We start from the raw sequence: 17,775 nt of genomic DNA on the forward strand, positions 1-17,775 counted from the left end.
GAATAAGGATACAACATCGCAAAATAAGCAACACGAATACACACAGGATTTACTAAGAGAATTACCAAAAAAGATGCCAAAAAAACTAAGTAAAATCCAAAGAAAAGGCCAGGATAGTATCTCCTAAGCGATCAACAATAAAATCTTCAAAAACAAGCACAGGTCTTCACACATATATATCGGTCAAATAGTATAACCAAATTTATAAGAATTAATAGAATCGAAAAAAAAACAGGACTAAAAATGAGAACTGCATTTAACAGTAATCGAGCCCCATTCACGAAATCATCCCCGCGCATCCCCCACCCGCGCTCCTCCCAAACATACATTATTGAAAAAAAAAGAAAGTGAAAAAATGAAAATCCCAACCGTATAAACGCAATAAAAGCCTTTAGCCATACTAAGCTATAAAAGAACGTGAAAAGCCTGCAACATAACAAATCCCGTCAATACAAAGATCAATACAAATATAGTTGTAGTCAGAAACCACAGATGACAACAAAGTGACGAAGCAAGAAGTACTCTACTGCAAAAAAACAGAAAAGAAGATGAGACTGAACACTGTCACACATTACGCAAAGTCGAAAAATTAACAAGAAACAAAAAAGGGAAGTTTACAACCTGAAGAAGGACGATAAACTAACATAGTTAAAAGAAATAAAAAACCATAAACATAAATGAAAACGAAGAGAAAACAGCCTGAAACTAAAACCAGTACAAAGTTAAAAAGAACCTAGTTATAAAAAAAAATACGAAAAAAACAAAGATAAATAAAACGGCAAGAAAATTAGACTGAACAACAAATGAGTATAGAGCAATGCAAGAACAAATACCCAAAAACTAAAAAAAAATAATAAAGTAAAAGATAAATCAAACAAACAGCACAGAAAAGGAGTATCTAGAAACAAAAAGCTAAATAAGAAAAACAAAACACAAGAGAAATCAGATGTAGAATTAAGTGGCAAACTATACCAAAGATAAGCTCAAAAATAACTAATGGAAATAATATAAACTGGTAAAAAATAACAGTCTCCCTATAGGATTTGATAGCAGCCTTCAACTACCTGAAGGCAGGTTCCAAAGAGGATGGAGCTCAGCTGTTCTCAGTGGTGGCAGATGACAGAACAAGGAGCAATGGTCTCAAGTTGCAGTGGGGGAGGTCTAGGCTGGATATTAGGAAACACTATTTCACTAGGAGGGGGGTGAAGCACTGGAATGGGTTACAAAGGAGGTGGTGGAATCTCCTTCCTTAGAGGTGTTTAAGGCCTGTCTTGACAAAGCCCTGGCTGGGATGATTTACCTGCTGCTGGTCCTACTTTGAGCAGGGGGTTGGACTAGACACCGCCTGAGGTCTCTTCCAACCCTGATCTTCTATGATTCTATGAGTTGGAACATTGGAACTTGGAACTGCAATCTACTCCATTGCGGGACCGAGTGTCGTAAACTCAAAACCTGTAGTTGTAAGTCGAATCAGGGTGTCAATGTAGAAGCATCGTAAGTGCCGTTCATCATAACTTGAACGTCGTAAAGTTGAGGACTGCCTGTACCTCCCGGGTCTTACTGCATTCCTGCAATCCCAGAATGAGATTGATCCTTTCTGCAGCTGCATCCCATTGTTGGTTCATATTTACTTTGCGATCCACTAGAACCCGGATCCTGTCCAGCAGCTCTGCCATCTAGCCGCCAGGCCCCACTTCGTACTTGGGTGTTGGATTTTTCCTTCCTAAGCAAAGTGCTTGGCACTTGTCTGTATTGAATTTCATCTTGTTCACCTCAGACTGGTTCACCCCTTCCACCACCGCCACCTCACAGGCCCGGGCAGGAGCGCCCCTCCACTGCCCCTGGGGCAGGATCATCCCCTGCATCTCCCAGGGCAGGAGCACCCCCTCCCCTCCCCTGGAGCAGGATCATCCCCTGCATCACCCAGGGCACAAACATTCCCTCCGCTCCCCCTGGAGCAGAATTGCCCCCTCCATCACCACCCAGGGCAGGATTGCCCCCTCCATTCCCTGGGGCAGAATCACCCCCCCCCCATCCCCATGGGGCCAGGCAGGATTGCCCCCTCCATCCCCCTGGGGCAGAATCGCCCCCTCCATCCCCGGGGACAGGATCAGCCCCTCCAGCCCAATCCCCAGGACTCTGCCCTCTCTGGTTGTCAGTTCCCCCAGCTCTAGCCCTTCCCTCCTCAGGGCTGGGGGACAATTCCCCCACTGGATCCATCTCATTCAGCCTCAATTTCCCCTCCCAACCTCTGCCCTCCAGTCCCCCCTTCCATGCCTCCCCCTCCCCCGCTGGGGTTCACCCCCTTCACAGGCAGGCTGTGTTTGCCGATCAAGACAGATTCGCCCATCTCAGCTGGGGTCTCCCCGGGGCCAGGTTGGGGTGCTGCACCCCCCTACACGCTCCTTTCCAACAGGTCCCCAGAGCTGCCAAGTGTGGGGTGCACATGACAATTACAGAATATGAGGAGTTGGCATCAGAGACCCCAGGCTGCCGGCTGGCAGCTCAGTGCCCCTCCCCGGGCCACAGGGCTCCCTTGTGTCCAGCCTGCGTCATGTTTTACCAGGCCCGTGCCACAGGCTGGGGTACAGATACGAATGTTCCCACCTCTGGGCAACTCCTCGCACTCTCACATCAGCTGGGAGTCTGAGCTCCTCCCCCCACCCCCGCTTCCAGGGCATTAATTATGACATTATGCTGTGGGTGGAGATCCCAAGGGGGCATTTCTGTTGGGGGGAGTAGGGGCCCAGATCCCAGGGCAGCAGCTCATCAGTCCCTCTGCTTGCCCCGCCAGATGATAACCTGTCAGGCACCAGCGGGATGGAGGTGGACGACCGCATCTCGTACCTGGAGCAGCGGCTGCAGCTGCAGGAAGATGAGATCCAGGTGCTGAAGGCGGCGCTGGCCGACGTGCTGCGGCGCCTGAGTGCCTGTGAAGAGAACGGACTCAGCCTGCAGAGGAAAGTCCCCACAAAAGGTACCGGGCTGCAGAGCTCCTCCCTCTGGGCTGCTCAGCCCATACCCTGGGTGCTCTCTTTCCAGAGAGCCCCTCTCGCTTCCCTTGGATCCAGTCACCTGCTTCACTGAGCCTGATCCGAGCGGGATCAGCACCCTCGTCCCCATTTGAAGCTATCCCTGCTGTGGGGAACATCTGGCAGCCCCTGCACCGGCTCAGCTGCCCCACATGCTCAGCTCAGACTTAGAGCCCCTAGGGGGCTGGGTCAGGCCAGGTCAGGCGAGCCGCCTGCCCACACAGCACTGCAGCCCCAGGGCCTACCCTGCCACCTATGCAGCAGCCCCCTTCCCCATCAGCAGCTCTGAAAGGAGCCGTCCTTGAAGCTAGGGCAGAGCCAGGAGGGCTGAGTGGTTACCCTGGCACCCGGAGGGAGGGGTCGAGCCCCACCTTGAGGAGTGAGGGGAAGGGCTGAACCCCTTGGAGGCCCCTGGGGCCTGGACAAAGGTGCATGCCCTCACTCACACCTCTGAGATCCACAGCCAGACCAGGGGGCGGCTCTGACAGCCCCACAGCTGGGGGTAGCCCCTGCTCCCAAGGTCCCAGCCTGGACCCCTCCTGCTGTAGAAGGAGGTAAGGCCTCCCCGTGCTGCCCTCGCACCCCACACCCAGCACCCTGGGGCTGAGGCCATGCCGGGCGCAGGGGAGGGCTGTCGGGTGAGCCCAGCCAAGTGTTTCCCATCACAGCCTGTGAGGCTGAGCCAGCAGGGAGGGGCCAGTCCCCCAGGGAGCCCGGGGCAGAAGCCCTGGGGATCCCTTCCCACCCACCCCCCATTGGGAACAAGGGAGGCTGCGGGAAGAGCTCCCCAGCAGTCGGGGGGCTGGTGGGGGCTGAGGCTCTGAGCAGCGACACTCCCCTCCCTGCTCTGTCTCCCCACCCCCGCAGTGTGCCAGCTGCTCAAGGGGCTGCCCTCCAAACCCATCCTCAGCAACGGGATCCTGCCGCAGAAGAGATCCGGGGGCTACTCCACCTCCCCATCGTCCCCCAAGAGAGAGCCGGCCCACGGTGCCGCGAGGAGGTAGGCGCTGGGCCCAGCCCACCCTGTGCTGGAGGGTGGGGGGCTGAGATGGCTGCTGGGGCAGAGGCCATGCTCCCATCCTGGACTGGGAAGCCCCTTGGGACACTAGGCGGCAAGCAACCTTCTGCATCAGGGCGCTGGGGAAGGGGGGGCTGTAGTACATCCCCAGAGATGGGGGCTAGGGGTAGCAGTACGGCCTGCGGGGCAGGGCTAGGGGCTGCGGAGCTACAGGGCTGTGCGACAACATGGGGTAGGGTTTAGAGGCTGTCGTGTGACCCAGTGGGCGGGACTAGGGGGCTGCAGCATGGCCCAGTGGGTGGGGCTAGGGGCTGCAGCGTGGTGCAGTGAGTGGGGCTGGGGGGGCTGCAGCGTGGCCCAGCGGATGGGGCTAGGAGCTGCAGCATGGCCTAGAGGTCAAGGGTAGGGGGCTGCAGCACGGCCCAGTGGGTGGGGCTGGGGGGGCTGCAGCATGGCCCAGTGGTCAGGGGAGGGGGTTGCAGCGTGGCCCAGTGGAGGGGGCTGGGGGCTGCAGTGTGGTCCAGCGGGAGGGGCTGGGGGCTGCAGGGTGGCCCGGTGAGCGGGCTAGGGGTTGCAGTATAGGTACTGGGGGGTTGGCTGGGCAGATAAGGGCTCAGACACTGGGAGCGCCCAACGGCTGTGGGGGGAAGATCTCCCCGTCTCTCCAGAACCATCCTGCATTGCTCCCCTGGGAGCGGCGGCAGCAGCAGGGCTGGGCCAGCCGCTAATGGGCCTAGAACCGACTGAGCAGCTCCAGATGCCCAGGCAGTGCTGCAGCAAGAAGGGGGTGACAACCCCCAGCTGGCATCCTATCCTGCTCCCATGGAGGTGAGCAGCGCCACCCCCCCAAGTTGGTGGGGGCAGGATTGGGCCCCAAATCGTCCACACAACAGCTGCTCCTGGCTTTGCCTGCTCCTGCTGCTCTCTCCCAGCACAGCCATCATGCGAATTCCTGGGAGTGGAGGGCAGATCCTGTGTGATCCTGACTGGGCCTGCATTTCCAGCCAGGCTGCCCCTTCACGTGCTCTCAGCCCCAGCCCCAGGAGGGAGGGAAATTAGGTTTCACCGGCTTCCCCACCCTGCTACCCAGTGCCCGGTACTCCAGGGGTTAATGCCACCTGGCACCAGCCGGCTGCTTGGGGGCTCTCCACTCACAAAGGGCAGCGTTTGGGGGTTGCCGAGCGGGGGTGCACGTGTCGGACGCTGGGGTATAGCTGGGACCTAGGCGGGCACAGGGGGCACTAGGGTAGGGGGTTGTCTGTGTATGTACAGTGCCTGGGGGGCTGTAGCAGCTTTGGAGGGTCTGTATCTCTGCACTGTGTGTCTGGGGACGTCTGTGTGTCCATATGTCCGGCCCATGTTGGGGGGGGGGGCAGGTTGCTGTGTGGGCTCCGGGGTGGTGTGTAGATGGGGGGAGGGGTGTCTCCGTCTGTCAGCGCTGACGTGCCCAGGCCCCCCGTCTCTGTGGCATGGCTTCTGTCCCACCCCCCCGGGGCCAGCAGCTTTGGGCTCACGTCCTGCCTTGTGCCGCCTGCTCTCCCACTGCACCCACTGCTCCTCCACCGTGGCCGGTCGCTCCTGGGGGTGGGGGCGGGTCTAGGGTGACCAGACAGCAAATGTGAAAAATCGGGACATGGGTGGTGGGTAATAGGAGCCTATATAAGAAAAAGATCCAAAAATTGGGACTGTCCCTATAAAATCGGGACATCTGATCACCCTAGGTGGGTCTCACCATAGACTCTGCTACCTGGTCACACGCAGATGGGGTGGCGCCTTCACAGATGTAATGGAGAAGTGCTGCACTGGGAAATTAAATGCCCAGCTTGACCCTCTGTGCAGCCCCCCAGCAATAACACGGGGCTCCGGCCCCATCCCGGTACTCAGCCCACCCCTCACACTTTCTCTTCCACTCACTCCCCCGACTGTGCCTCTTGCACGCTCATGTCCTGTGCCCCCTGCTGTCTGGCTGCCTGCCCCCCACCCCCTGGCTGGCCCCCTTCCGGCTGGCTGATGCTCTCTCTCCTGCAGCGGGCACAGGTGCCCCTCCCTGGAGCGGCCGGCCGCGCTCAGACGCGACTGTTTCAGAGAGCAGAGGAGCCGCACCACCTCGTCCAGCAGCTCCTGCAGCGGGCAGCGCGAAGGGTACGTGTCTCAGACCCCACCCTTCCTCCTGCACCCCTGCCCCCGGCTGCACCCCTCTCTGCCAGGCTCTGAACCCTGCATCCTCCTTGCTATCAGCGGCAGTGCCAGCTGGGCTTCCTCCTCGCCGCGCTAGGACCTAGGCTGTGCCATGGCGCTGCGCCCAAGGAACTGCCAGCGCTGCTGGACCATGCGGNAGCTTTGGGCTCACGTCCTGCCTTGTGCCGCCTGCTCTCCCACTGCACCCACTGCTCCTCCACCGTGGCCGGTCGCTCCTGGGGGTGGGGGCGGGTCTAGGGTGACCAGACAGCAAATGTGAAAAATCGGGACATGGGTGGTGGGTAATAGGAGCCTATATAAGAAAAAGATCCAAAAATTGGGACTGTCCCTATAAAATCGGGACATCTGATCACCCTAGGTGGGTCTCACCATAGACTCTGCTACCTGGTCACACGCAGATGGGGTGGCGCCTTCACAGATGTAATGGAGAAGTGCTGCACTGGGAAATTAAATGCCCAGCTTGACCCTCTGTGCAGCCCCCCAGCAATAACACGGGGCTCCGGCCCCATCCCGGTACTCAGCCCACCCCTCACACTTTCTCTTCCACTCACTCCCCCGACTGTGCCTCTTGCACGCTCATGTCCTGTGCCCCCTGCTGTCTGGCTGCCTGCCCCCCACCCCCTGGCTGGCCCCCTTCCGGCTGGCTGATGCTCTCTCTCCTGCAGCGGGCACAGGTGCCCCTCCCTGGAGCGGCCGGCCGCGCTCAGACGCGACTGTTTCAGAGAGCAGAGGAGCCGCACCACCTCGTCCAGCAGCTCCTGCAGCGGGCAGCGCGAAGGGTACGTGTCTCAGACCCCACCCTTCCTCCTGCACCCCTGCCCCCGGCTGCACCCCTCTCTGCCAGGCTCTGAACCCTGCATCCTCCTTGCTATCAGCGGCAGTGCCAGCTGGGCTTCCTCCTCGCCGCGCTAGGACCTAGGCTGTGCCATGGCGCTGCGCCCAAGGAACTGCCAGCGCTGCTGGACCATGCGGTGGGGACCAAACCTGTGACCTCAGGATCTGACAGCTCGAGGCCCTGCGCCGGAGCTACAGCATTGGGCCCTAGAGCGGCCAGACACGGATTGCAGCCACTAGAGGATGCCAAGCCGCGCTGCACTATCCCTGATGCCCAGGGAGACCCTTTGGGGACAGGCCCCCCCCTTTTGCTACAGGGCCCCCAGAGGCACTAGCCTGGCCCTTGAAGGGGTTCAGCGGCAAGGGCGTGGTTCAGTCGGGCCGGCAGCACCCCTGGGACCTGTCTCCCAGAGCCCCCTGGTGGGGCTGGGATGGTGCATTGGGCAGGCCAGGCTGCACTGGGACAGGCTCCAGCACAGGGCGGGCAGTCAGCCAGTCACCCAGTGGCACCCAGGCCAGTCAGCAGGGCTGTGAGCAGTCAGAGAGGGAGAGCCCGAGGCCAGGCCTGTGGCTCGGAGCCAGGCTGCAGGGTGGAATTGGGGTTGGAAGCCAGGCCCTGCCTTAACTTGGGGATACTGGGGTGGACTAGGCTCAGAGGGATGGGTCCTGGGGCAACCCAGTCAGACGGGTTGAGAGAAATCACTCCTGGGACTCTGTGAAGCCCCCAGAGCTGGGGCCGTCTTGGGGGAGGCTGGGACCCAGTGCCAGGTTGGCTGTGGTGTTCATGTTGGGGGGCAGGTTCAGGGCATACTGTGCAGGTGGGGTACTGGCCCCAGCACCAGGCTGGGGGAGCTCAGGAGTGAGGTGGCTCTGGGGAGGGTCAGGATGCTGGGGTGCATTGGGGTTCGGGCCCCAGTGTGACTCTGGGGGAGTTGGAGGCGTGGTGCCAGGGGCCCTCTGCAGGGGTTGGGAGGGGCCTAAGGGTGCTCAGTGTGTTGGGGGCCCAGCCCTTAGGTGACATAAGGCTGCGGGGAGCTGGGGGCCCTGGGGGTTGGGATGGTCCAGCACTGGAGGTGTCTAGAAGGGATATCTGAAGGTGCTGGGGACCTGGCATTGGTGGGTTTCTGGGAGGGGTGATTCAGGGATAGGCGCCTGAGGGTGAGCCAGGAAGACTTGACACTGAAGAGTTGGCCCTAGGGATGTCCGAGGGCCTGGGGGTGACTCACGGGTGTGGGGGGCCTGACACTGAGTGGCTGGGGGCCTGGGGACCTGGCACTACAGGAGGGACGGGGAGGTGGGGCCCAGCACTGAGGGGTTGCTGCTAGGAGTGTCCAAAGAAGTAGGGGTGCTCTGGGGCTGACTGGCAGTGTGGGCGGGCCAGCACTAGGGGAGGGACTGGGTGCATGTTTGGGAGGGGGTTGGGATTCCTTGCAGAGCAGAATCCCTGGCACTAGAGAGTTAGCACTGGGGGTGACTAAGGCCAGCATTGGGGGGCTGGAATTGGGGGTGATCTGGAGTGTGGGGATCAGGCTCTGGGGGGGCTGGGGTGACACAGGAAGCAGAGGGTCTGAAAACTGGGGGTGATTCAGGATGTGGGGGTCCAGCACTGGAGGGCTGGCACTGGAGGCTGGGGGTGACTTGATGTGGGGGGGGCCTTGCATTGGGGGTGACTAAGAGTCCAGGTGTGGGGGTCCAGGACTGGTGGTGAGTCAGGGTCTGGGCACTGGTGGTGACTCAGGGACCAGGTTCTGGGGCACTGCGGTTGTGAGGGGCCAGGCACTGGAGGGCTGGGGGTGACTTGGAGTCCAGGGGTGCTGGGGGTGCAGGGGTCTGGGCAGTGGGAGGAACCAGGGGGTAGGGAGGAATGGGAGGCTGGATGCTGGAGGGACCAATGTGCTGGCGAGGAGACTGGAAGGGTGGACGCTGGAGGGACCCGTGTGCTGGCGGGGGGACTGGGAGGCTGGATGCTGGAGGGACCAATGTGCTGGCGAGGAGACTGGAAGGGTGGACGCTGGAGGGACCCATGTGCTGGCGGGGGGACTGGGAGGCTGGATGCTGGAGGGACCAATGTGCTGGCGAGGAGACTGGAAGGGCGCCGGAATGCTGGAGGGACATGTGGTGCTGGCGGGGGATGGGGGCAGGCCGGACCTGGAGGACACGTGCTGGCGGGGGGACTGGGAGGCCGGCACGCTGGAGGGACACGTGTGCTGGCGGGGGGACCTGGGAGCCGGACGCTGGAGGGAGACACGTGTGAGCTGGCCGCGGGGGACTGGGAGGCCGGATGCTGGAGCGGACCCGTGGCTGGCGGGGGGACTTGAAGGCTGAATGCGGAGCGAATTGGGTTCAGGGTGCTGAGGGGCTGAGATTGGTCAGGGACTGGGGGTAATAATGGACTCTGGGCGCTGGCATGAACTCAGGGTTTCAGGCACTGGGGAGGATTGGGGTCTGGGTGCCTGGGAGTGACCCAGGGGCAGGGAGGGGGGACTGGAGGCTGGGAGTACAGGGGATGCAGTCCCGGGTGCCTGCGGGGGTGGACTCGGGGGCCTGGGAGGCCCCGGGTGCTAGGGTGGCTGCCGGATCCAGATGTCCTGGGGAGGAACTCAGAGTCCGGGCACTGGGGGTGACTCAGAGTCCAGGTGTTGGGGGTGACTGGGGACTCTGGGGGCTGGGGATGGGGGATTGGCGTCAGGGTCCATGGCTACTGGCGGGAGGGACCCAGGGGGTAGAGTGGGAAGTGGGATGATGGGCTGCTGGGGGGACCCAGGGGGTGGGCTTGAGGGAAATGGGAGGCCTGGGCTGAGGGGCTGGGCGGGGAGGATCCTGGGGGATGTACACCAGCGGGACTCGGGGTCCCTGGTGCTGGGGCAATGGGCATTAGGGGGCTCAGGGTCCAAGCGCTAGGCGGAGTCAGGTACTGGGGGGAGTTGCGGGTCCATGCCGGGGAGGTGTCAGGGTCCTGGCACTGTGGCGGGGACGGGTGCTTGGGGGACCCGGGAGCTCAGGTGCTTGGGGGAGACCCAAGGTTTTGGGGGACTTTGGGGTTGCGCCTGGGTGTCTGGGGGGACCTTGGGGTCCGGCGCTGTGGGGGGACCCGGGTGCTGGCGGGGACTCGGGGCTTTCCGGCGCTGGGGGGACCGGCGTGGGGGACTTGGGGTCCGGTGCTGGGGGAGTCGGGGTCCCGGCCCAGGGGGGACTCGGGCGTGGAGGGAATGGGGGTCTAAGCCCGGCGGGAATCCAGGTGCTCGGGGAGACTCGGGGTCCTGGCGTTGTAGCGGAGACCGGGCGTGTGGGGGGACTTGGGGTCTCGGGCCGGGGGGGCCGGCTTGCTTGGGACTCGGGGTCCCGGCGCTGGGTGGGATCGATGTCTGGGGGATTCGTGGTCCCGGGCGACTAGAGAGGGACTCGGGGACCCGGCTGCTGTGGAAATCGGGGCCCCGGCGTAGGAGAGGACTCGGGGGCCCGGCTGGTGGGGCGGTACTCGGTCCCGGCTCGAGGGGGACCCCGGCTGCGTGGAACTCGCGGTCCCGGCGTTGGGGGGACTCGATGCTGGGGGATTCGGGGTCCCGCTGGCGCTAAGGGGGAGACTCGGACCCGGCTGCTGGGGGACTCGGGGACCCGGGACTGGTGCCGGGGGGTCCGTTCGCTGCAGCCGGGCCCGGAAGGGGGCCCGCAACCGGGGGTCCTGCAGGTCTTCCCAGAAGGGTCGGAGCCGGACTCGGCTCCGCCGGAAGCGCCTGGCCCAGCTCGCCGCAGGCCCGGGCACCACTCAGCGCAGCGGAGCCATGCGAAGGGCAGCAGACAGGGGCCGGGGCAGCCCCAGGTAACCCCCCGACCACCTCACCACCCACCTGCCCGCGCTTCCTTGATGGGCCCCCGGGCCCTCCCTTTCCCTGCCCCGGGCGGGGTCACTGCCCCCCCCCGGGGTGCCCCTGCAGCCTGTAGGGAGCCACATCCCTCCATCGTTGGAGCTCAGGCTCTGCCCCCCACCCATCGGGGTGCAGCGGGGTCTGGCCCCAATGCGCCTTTCCAGAGACTGCCAGGGTCGGGAGTGGTGCAGGTGGGGAGGGGGGTCCTGGCTGAGAGAGCAGGCCAAGCTGGGTCATCAGGGAAGGGCAGGTTGGTGCGCTGGGGATCAGTGGGGGGACAGGCTGATGGGATAGACTGGTGGGTGGGGGAGGGGTCTTGGGGCAGGCTGGTGCAGGAGGGGAGTTGATGATGTGCAGCGGGGGAGGGGCTATGGGGCTGGCTGGCACAGTCAAGATCTTGGAGGCAGGCTGGTGGGGCAGAAGAAGGGCAGTGACACAGGCTAGTATAATGGGGATAGGGCTGTGGAGGGGCAGTGAGGCTGGAAGGTGCCGGGGGAGGGGAGGGGCTGGCTATCTGGCGCAGTGGGGGAAGGGTTGTGGGGCTGGCTGCTGGGGAAGAGGGGAAGCGGGGAGGGGCAGGCTGGTGCAGTGAAGGAAGAGTTGTGGGGCTGGCTGGAGAAGGGGGAAGGGGCAGGCTAGTGCAGTAGGGAACAGCTGTGGGACTGGCTGGGGGAGGGGCAGGCTGGCACAGTGGGGGAAGAGTTGTGGGAGTGTCTGGGGGAGGGGCAGGCTGGCGCAGTGGGGCCTGCTGGCAGCGCCATACTGTTGCGCCCCATGCAGTAGTGGAGATAAAAGCTGCGGCAGATGGGCAGGGAGCCTGAGCCGCCCTGTGCTGGGAGCCTTAACCCCTTTTCTGCTGGGAGTTTCCATCCTGGCCACAGGGGGGGTGGGCATGTCTGTGACATGAGTGGGGATCTCTGGGACAGGCTAGCTGAGCCCCATAGTAAGGGGGGGCCCCACACACTCTTGCATTGGCCACCAGAGGCCTGAGAGAGATGGCCATGGGTGTTTTGGGGGGTCCTGATCCCCAGCTCTGCTGGCTCCGAGTGCAGGGGACATGGCCCAAGCCGGGGTGGGAGTGAGGACGCTGTGCCCTACTGGTGGGGGGAGGGGGTGGTGTGATGGGGTGCCAGTCGGGGTCCCTGGATGTAATATCTCTGGTTCTCACCTGCAGCAAACCCAAGGAGGCCACCTTCAGTGCTGGTGAGTGGGTGCCCCGTGGCTGGGCAGGGGGAGGCGGGGGAGAGTTATGGGGCAGCTGGGAGAGGGCAAGATGGGGAGACCCCTGATGAACAGGTGTGGGGGAGGAGATTGTGCCCTGGATTGTGTGGGCTGCGGGGGAGCGGTGTGCAGGGTCTGGCTGCAGGGTGTGGGAGGCGGGTAGAGCTGAGCTCAGGGCAGGGGGGGCAGGGGCAGTGGCTCTCTCCCTGCCCCCCAACAAGCCCTGTCCTTCCGCAGAGGATGGCTACGTGAAGATGTTCCTGCGGGGCCGTCCCATCCTCATGTACATCCCCGATGCCCTCGTCACCACCTACAACCTGGACACCAAGCTGGAGCTGCCGCCCAAGAAACTGAAGCTGGACTGGGTGTATCCACCGCTCGCGAGCCCTGGCCCGCGGCTTGGGGGGCTGGCAGCCAGAGCCCCTGGCGGTGCCCCCCCCCGCTACAGATGGGCGGATTAGGCCCATGGCTGGCCCCACAGGGGCGGGAGGGAGAAACAATCACAAGTTTGAAATGAAATTTTTGGAAGCAAAACTTTTTTGATCCCTGGAGGCCTGTTTGCACAGAAACATCTGACCGGTTACGCCAGTAGAACTGGGGCCACGCGCTTTGTGATGCTTGCAGGATAGCCCTGGGCGGCAAACACAGCGTAACAACTGGCACTGGACTGGGAGCCAGGACTCCTGGGTTCTATCCCTGGCTCTGGGAGGGGAGTGGGGGCTAGTGGTTAGAGCTGGGAGGATGGGAGCCAGCACTCCTGGTTCTATCCCAGCTCAGGCAGGGAGTGGGGGTCTAGTGATTAGAACTGTGGGGGGAGTCAGCACTCCTGGTTCTATCCCTGGCTCTGGGAGGAGAGTGGGGGCTAGTGGTTACAGCTGGGGGGGGATGGGAACCAGCACTCCTGGTTCTATCCCTGGCTCTGGGAGAGGAGTGGGGGCTAGTGGTTAGAGCAGGGCGGCTGGGAGTCAGGTTCCTGGGTGACTGGGAAGGGGCATCACTTGGTGCCTCAGTTTCTGCCTCTCGTGGAGTTGAGGGGGCTGCAGGGTTATTGGCTGCAGACCGAAGATCCTGAAGGTGCAGGGTGGGCAGAGGGGATGGGGAGCCGTTTTGCCTACTTTTCCTTGACACGTAGCCCCAGCTATGGGTACCGGGGCCGCGACTGCCGGGCCAACCTCTTCCTGCTGCCCACAGGGGAGATCGTCTATTTCGTGGCAGCCGTGGCCGTGCTGTACAGCGTGGAGGAGCAGCGCCAGCGCCACTACCTGGGCCACAACGACGACATCAAGTGGTGAGGGGGCCCCACAGCGAGGCATTCCTTGGAGAGCCCCAGTGCCCCGGTGGGTGGATGTGCTGGGGGGTGGGGGGTGTCACAGGTAGCTCCGTCCTAGATCAGAGCCAGCGCCCCCTAGAGGGGAAAGGCCCCATGTCCCCTGCCCAGCATCTGGATGGCAGCCAGCGCCCCCTAGAGGGGAAAGGCCCCGTGTCCCCTCCTCAACCTGTCCCCTGCCCAACAGCTGGATGGGAGCCAGCGCCCCTTAGAGGGGAAAGGCCCTGTGTCCCACCCCCACCCCCAAGCAGCCCCCCCAGGGCGTTAGGGATAGCAAATGAAGAGGAAGGGGAGGACAGAACTTCAGTCTCTGCCCCCCACCCCCATTCGTCTTGCCCCAAAGTGGGTTGGATGGCAGGGGAGGGAGAGCTGCCCCAGCGCCCATGGAGAGCTGAGACCCAGCAGTTCGTGTCACTTGTGGGGCCTGAACTTGCTCCTCTCTCTCCTAGCCTGGCTTTGCACCCCGACATGGTAACCATAGCAACCGGGCAGGTGGCTGGGGCATCCAAAGATGGCAAGGTGAGGAGGGGGGGGGCACCGTGGGTCTGCAGTGGGGACAGGGCAGATGCCTATTGGGGGGGTGGGGGAGGTTACGTGCTAGGAAAATGCCAGTCCCTGGGTGTGGGGTCATGGAGGTGGCAATAGCAAAGGGGGAGACCCCAGGCTATCTGGGCTGTTGGGGAGGGGTCTCCCAGGGGGTGTCTCCCCAGGCCCAGCAGCTGCTAGGGGGATTTGATCCCACTCCCAGTGAACAGTGCGGGGGCTGGGCCAGGCTGATGGTCTCCCCCACCCCGGCTTCCTCTGCAGCCACTGCCACCCCACGTGCGGGTCTGGGACTCGGTCAGCCTGAACACGCTGCACGTGCTGGGCCTGGGGGCCTTCGACCGAGCTGTGAGCTGTGTGGGATTCTCAAAGTCTGTAAGTGACCTGGCCCTGCCCCCTTTGTCGGTGACCTGGCCCTACACTGCCCCATCACCTCAGCTGTGCCCTCTCACCTCCCCCGACCCTTCCCTTTGGCCCCTTCACCACTCCCCCCTCCCTTGCAGACCCCTCCCCATGGCCTGCCCCATCGGGCTGTCCCTTTCCCTCTGCCCCTCTCTGGGGTTGCAAGGGACTGCATTGCGCTGCAGAGGATGCATGAGGCTAGGGGTTCTGGGGGTGCAGGAGGAGTCTGTTGGGTAGGGGGTTCTGGGGTGCAAGGAATTGGGGGCTCCTTTCTGTCTCTCAGTCCTGGTGGGGGGGAGCTGGCGCTCAGCTGGGTGTCTCTCCTGGTTGCAGCGTCCTGGGGGGACACAAGGGGCATCTGCCTTGCACTAGAGGGGGGATTCCCCTGCCCCACTGAGCCAGCCCTTCCCCCCTTGAAAAGGGAGCCAATGATCCAACTGCACTCCCACCCCCCACCCCCCGCCCCCAGCAGGAAGGGGACTGGGTTTGAGGGCTGGGAGTGGCTGGGACAGGAGAATGGGGGGAGAGCGGATGAGTGGGGTGGGGGCAGCGCTGAAGGGGTCAGAGGTCTCAGGGCATGGGGGGGCTATGGGCACAGTGGGAGGGGTCAGCAGGCAGGGGGCATCTGTACAGTGGGGGCTGACCCCCATCTGAGCCCCCCACCTCTCCGCAGAACGGCGGGGGGATGCTGTGTGCCGTCGATGAGTCCAATGAGCACGTGCTTTCAGTGTGGGACTGGCAGAAGGAGCAGAAAATCGCTGACGTCAAGGTAACCACACACCCCCTCTGAGATCTCCTCCCACGTTCCCCCTCTCCCCCAGCACCTGCCCCCCCTCAAGCTCCCTCTCCCCTCCAGTGCTCAAACGAGTCGGTCCTGGCTGCCACCTTCCACCCCATGGAGCCAACGCTGCTCATCACCTGCGGGAAGTCGCACATCTACTTCTGGAGCCTGGACAGGGGCAGCCTGAGCAAACGGCAGGGCATCTTCGAGGTGAAGGGGTCTAGGGGAGCTGAGACGGGGCTGGGAATTGGGGGGACCACTGGGGCTGTGCCAGAGGGAGTTGCAAGGCCTTTACCCTGGTGAGAGGTGAGGGGGTTCAGTTTCTGTGTCCTCAAGGTTGGAGGTCGGGGTTACTGAGTCCTGTGTCCTAGTAATGGGTTTTGGGGGGGGGGGGGCATCAACTTCCTGATAATGGGGACTTGGGGGGCCTGGCCTGGGGGGCAGGTCCCTGGTCCCAGGCCGGGGGGTGTTTGCCCCGAGCCGGGTGAGGCAGGTCCCTGCGAAGAAGCAGTGTTTAAGAAACGTTTATCGTGCCCCTTTGGTCTTCCCATCTTCTAATGCCCACGCCTGGCGCCTGGAATTCTGACTTAAAAATCGTTTCCCGGCAGGCTGTCAGGTGTGCAGCACATTCGCGCCTCGTGCCAGGAGCAGGAGGCAGAACACACGGCAGGCCCTTGCGTTTACAAGAGGCCTCGGTCACTAACACGTTGGGACTCAATAGCTCTAAGGGATCTGAGGCTAAGAATAGGAGACTGGCTCTGACCATGTCCGGCCCAAGAAACCTTCCGGATCAGAAACAGGAGCTTGGCTCCGGTGCCAGGCTGTTGTCCTAGCTTATCCTTCTCAAAGTTAGACTCAGGACTCACAATTTGTCAGACCGCTCTGTTTTATTAGCAAAGCGCTCTGCTAATACACCAGATAGTGTGTGAGTGCCATGCAAGGCTTAAACTGCTTTATTTATACAGATAAAAAGGGCCGAACTTAACAAGATAACAGAGGGAACAGAAGTGATAAGTTTACCTGGGGCTAGACACACACACCTTATTAACTCTTATGGCTCTCCCGGTAATGTCCCACCATTAGCTTAAGTGGACTCACTGTTCCATACCTTAATGTGTCTCTTCCTGACAAATTTATCTCAGCATTCCTCGTTCCTGCTTAAAGGAACATAGAGTATTTCTTTAATCCATTCTGCTTTTACAATCTAATTCATTCTACTTTCACATCCTCAAATCTGGCTTTAACCTCGGTACATTCCTCACTGGCCCGGATCTGGACAAGTGACTGATGGATCCTCGGAGCGTCTCCGGAACATCTCCCTCCGTTCCCCTGAAGAGAGAAGCCAGTCTGCAGCCTGTCTCCAGCAGCTCCTTGGATCACTCACATTTCACAAATTCGAAGTTTGAAGACTCAGGAGAGATTTTCAAATCTGGTTGGACAAAGCCAACGATAAAGGTTATGGCTTAAACTCATCTGGCTCCTCACCCCTCTTCAGATCCAATCGGATTGTATTTCCTGCCGGGCAAAAGACCGAGAGGAAAGGTGTCGAGAGAGAGGTCTCCAGGGTTATTACCGCCACTGCCTTGAATCCTTCCTGGGCTGCCAGGAGAGACCTTTCCTCCACCGTTCTGTGGTTAGGATCCCTACATCGCAGCACTCACCAACACTATCGGCGTCAGGATTGGATCAGCTGTCAGACGGGGAACAAGGTTGCATGCCTATGCCGAACAGACGGTCTTTCCCCAAGCAAAGTTTTCATGCATGAGGTAATACTGGATTGCCCGTGTGTGATACTGGGCAAGTTGGCAGGACTGGCCTGTGCCTCCTTGGAAGGCCTGACCGCACTGACCATCTCCTCTCTCTCCCCTTACCAGACTAGAAGGCCAGACTCTCCGGTGCCGGAAAGCAGTCTGTGGATCTAGGCCGTTCGGATCAGAGTCACAGAACATTTGTCATGGACTCACAGGCCTGGGCTCTCTCAGCTCCGTATGAGAGGAACCCCCTTCAGTGTGACAGCATTTCTTGGGGGCCCACTCTCAGGGGTTAAGCCCTGGGCTCCGCTGCCTCCTGGAACAGCCCTCAGCATTCCTGTCTCTGCCGTGGGCCCCTCTGGGAGTCCACACACTCTGGACCCCCAGGGCCTCCACGCCACCCTGTTCTCTGCCTGCAGTGACTCTCAGCCAGTGTAAAACAGAAGGATTTATTGAATGACTGAACCAGCACAGGAAATTCTCAGGGCTCTGGGGCCTAGCAACCCTCAGCCCAGTCCAGCTGGGTCTGTCTCCATCCCCATGGGCTCCAGCTTCTCTCTCTGTTCCCAGTCCAGAAGCCCCCTCCTTCCAGCCGAGCATCCTATATCATCTCCTGCAACAGCCTTTGTCTTCGGTCCCAGGTAAACAGACCGCCTGGGCCTCCGCTCCTCCCAGCCTCTCCTCTCATCCATCCTTTGTTTCCCCTTTGGCTGGAACCAGCTTGTCAGGTCATTGGGGTCCTCTCTTCGCAGCCCATTGTCCTTCCATTGACCAGAACCGGCTGGAGCTGGTCAGCAGGTC

The 17,775-nt window shown here is 61.4% G+C and overlaps 1 protein-coding gene across 2 annotated transcripts in view; it reads left to right on the forward strand.

Annotated features, from left to right (window-relative positions):
• The window catches only part of EML2 (EMAP like 2), a 41,580-nt gene that overhangs the window by 7,224 nt on the left and 16,581 nt on the right, over nt 1–17,775 (forward strand). The window contains exons 2-11 of one of the 2 annotated variants that reach the window (XM_075070680.1): nt 2,795–2,977; nt 3,900–4,032; nt 6,079–6,192; nt 12,124–12,152; nt 12,408–12,537; nt 13,309–13,458; nt 13,947–14,016; nt 14,305–14,415; nt 15,116–15,211; nt 15,299–15,433. In XM_075070680.1, the coding sequence (XP_074926781.1) occupies nt 2,795–2,977; nt 3,900–4,032; nt 6,079–6,192; nt 12,124–12,152; nt 12,408–12,537; nt 13,309–13,458; nt 13,947–14,016; nt 14,305–14,415; nt 15,116–15,211; nt 15,299–15,433 (1,151 nt within the window). Of the gene's footprint in view, nt 1–2,794; nt 2,978–3,899; nt 4,033–6,078; nt 6,193–10,821; nt 10,904–12,123; nt 12,153–12,407; nt 12,538–13,308; nt 13,459–13,946; nt 14,017–14,304; nt 14,416–15,115; nt 15,212–15,298; nt 15,434–17,775 lie in introns of those variants that run through there. The other variant, XM_075070679.1, reaches the window with a different exon arrangement.

Source organism: Chelonoidis abingdonii, chromosome 11 (assembly GCF_003597395.2).
Source record: "Chelonoidis abingdonii isolate Lonesome George chromosome 11, CheloAbing_2.0, whole genome shotgun sequence".
Classification (NCBI taxonomy): Eukaryota; Metazoa; Chordata; order Testudines; family Testudinidae; genus Chelonoidis; species Chelonoidis abingdonii.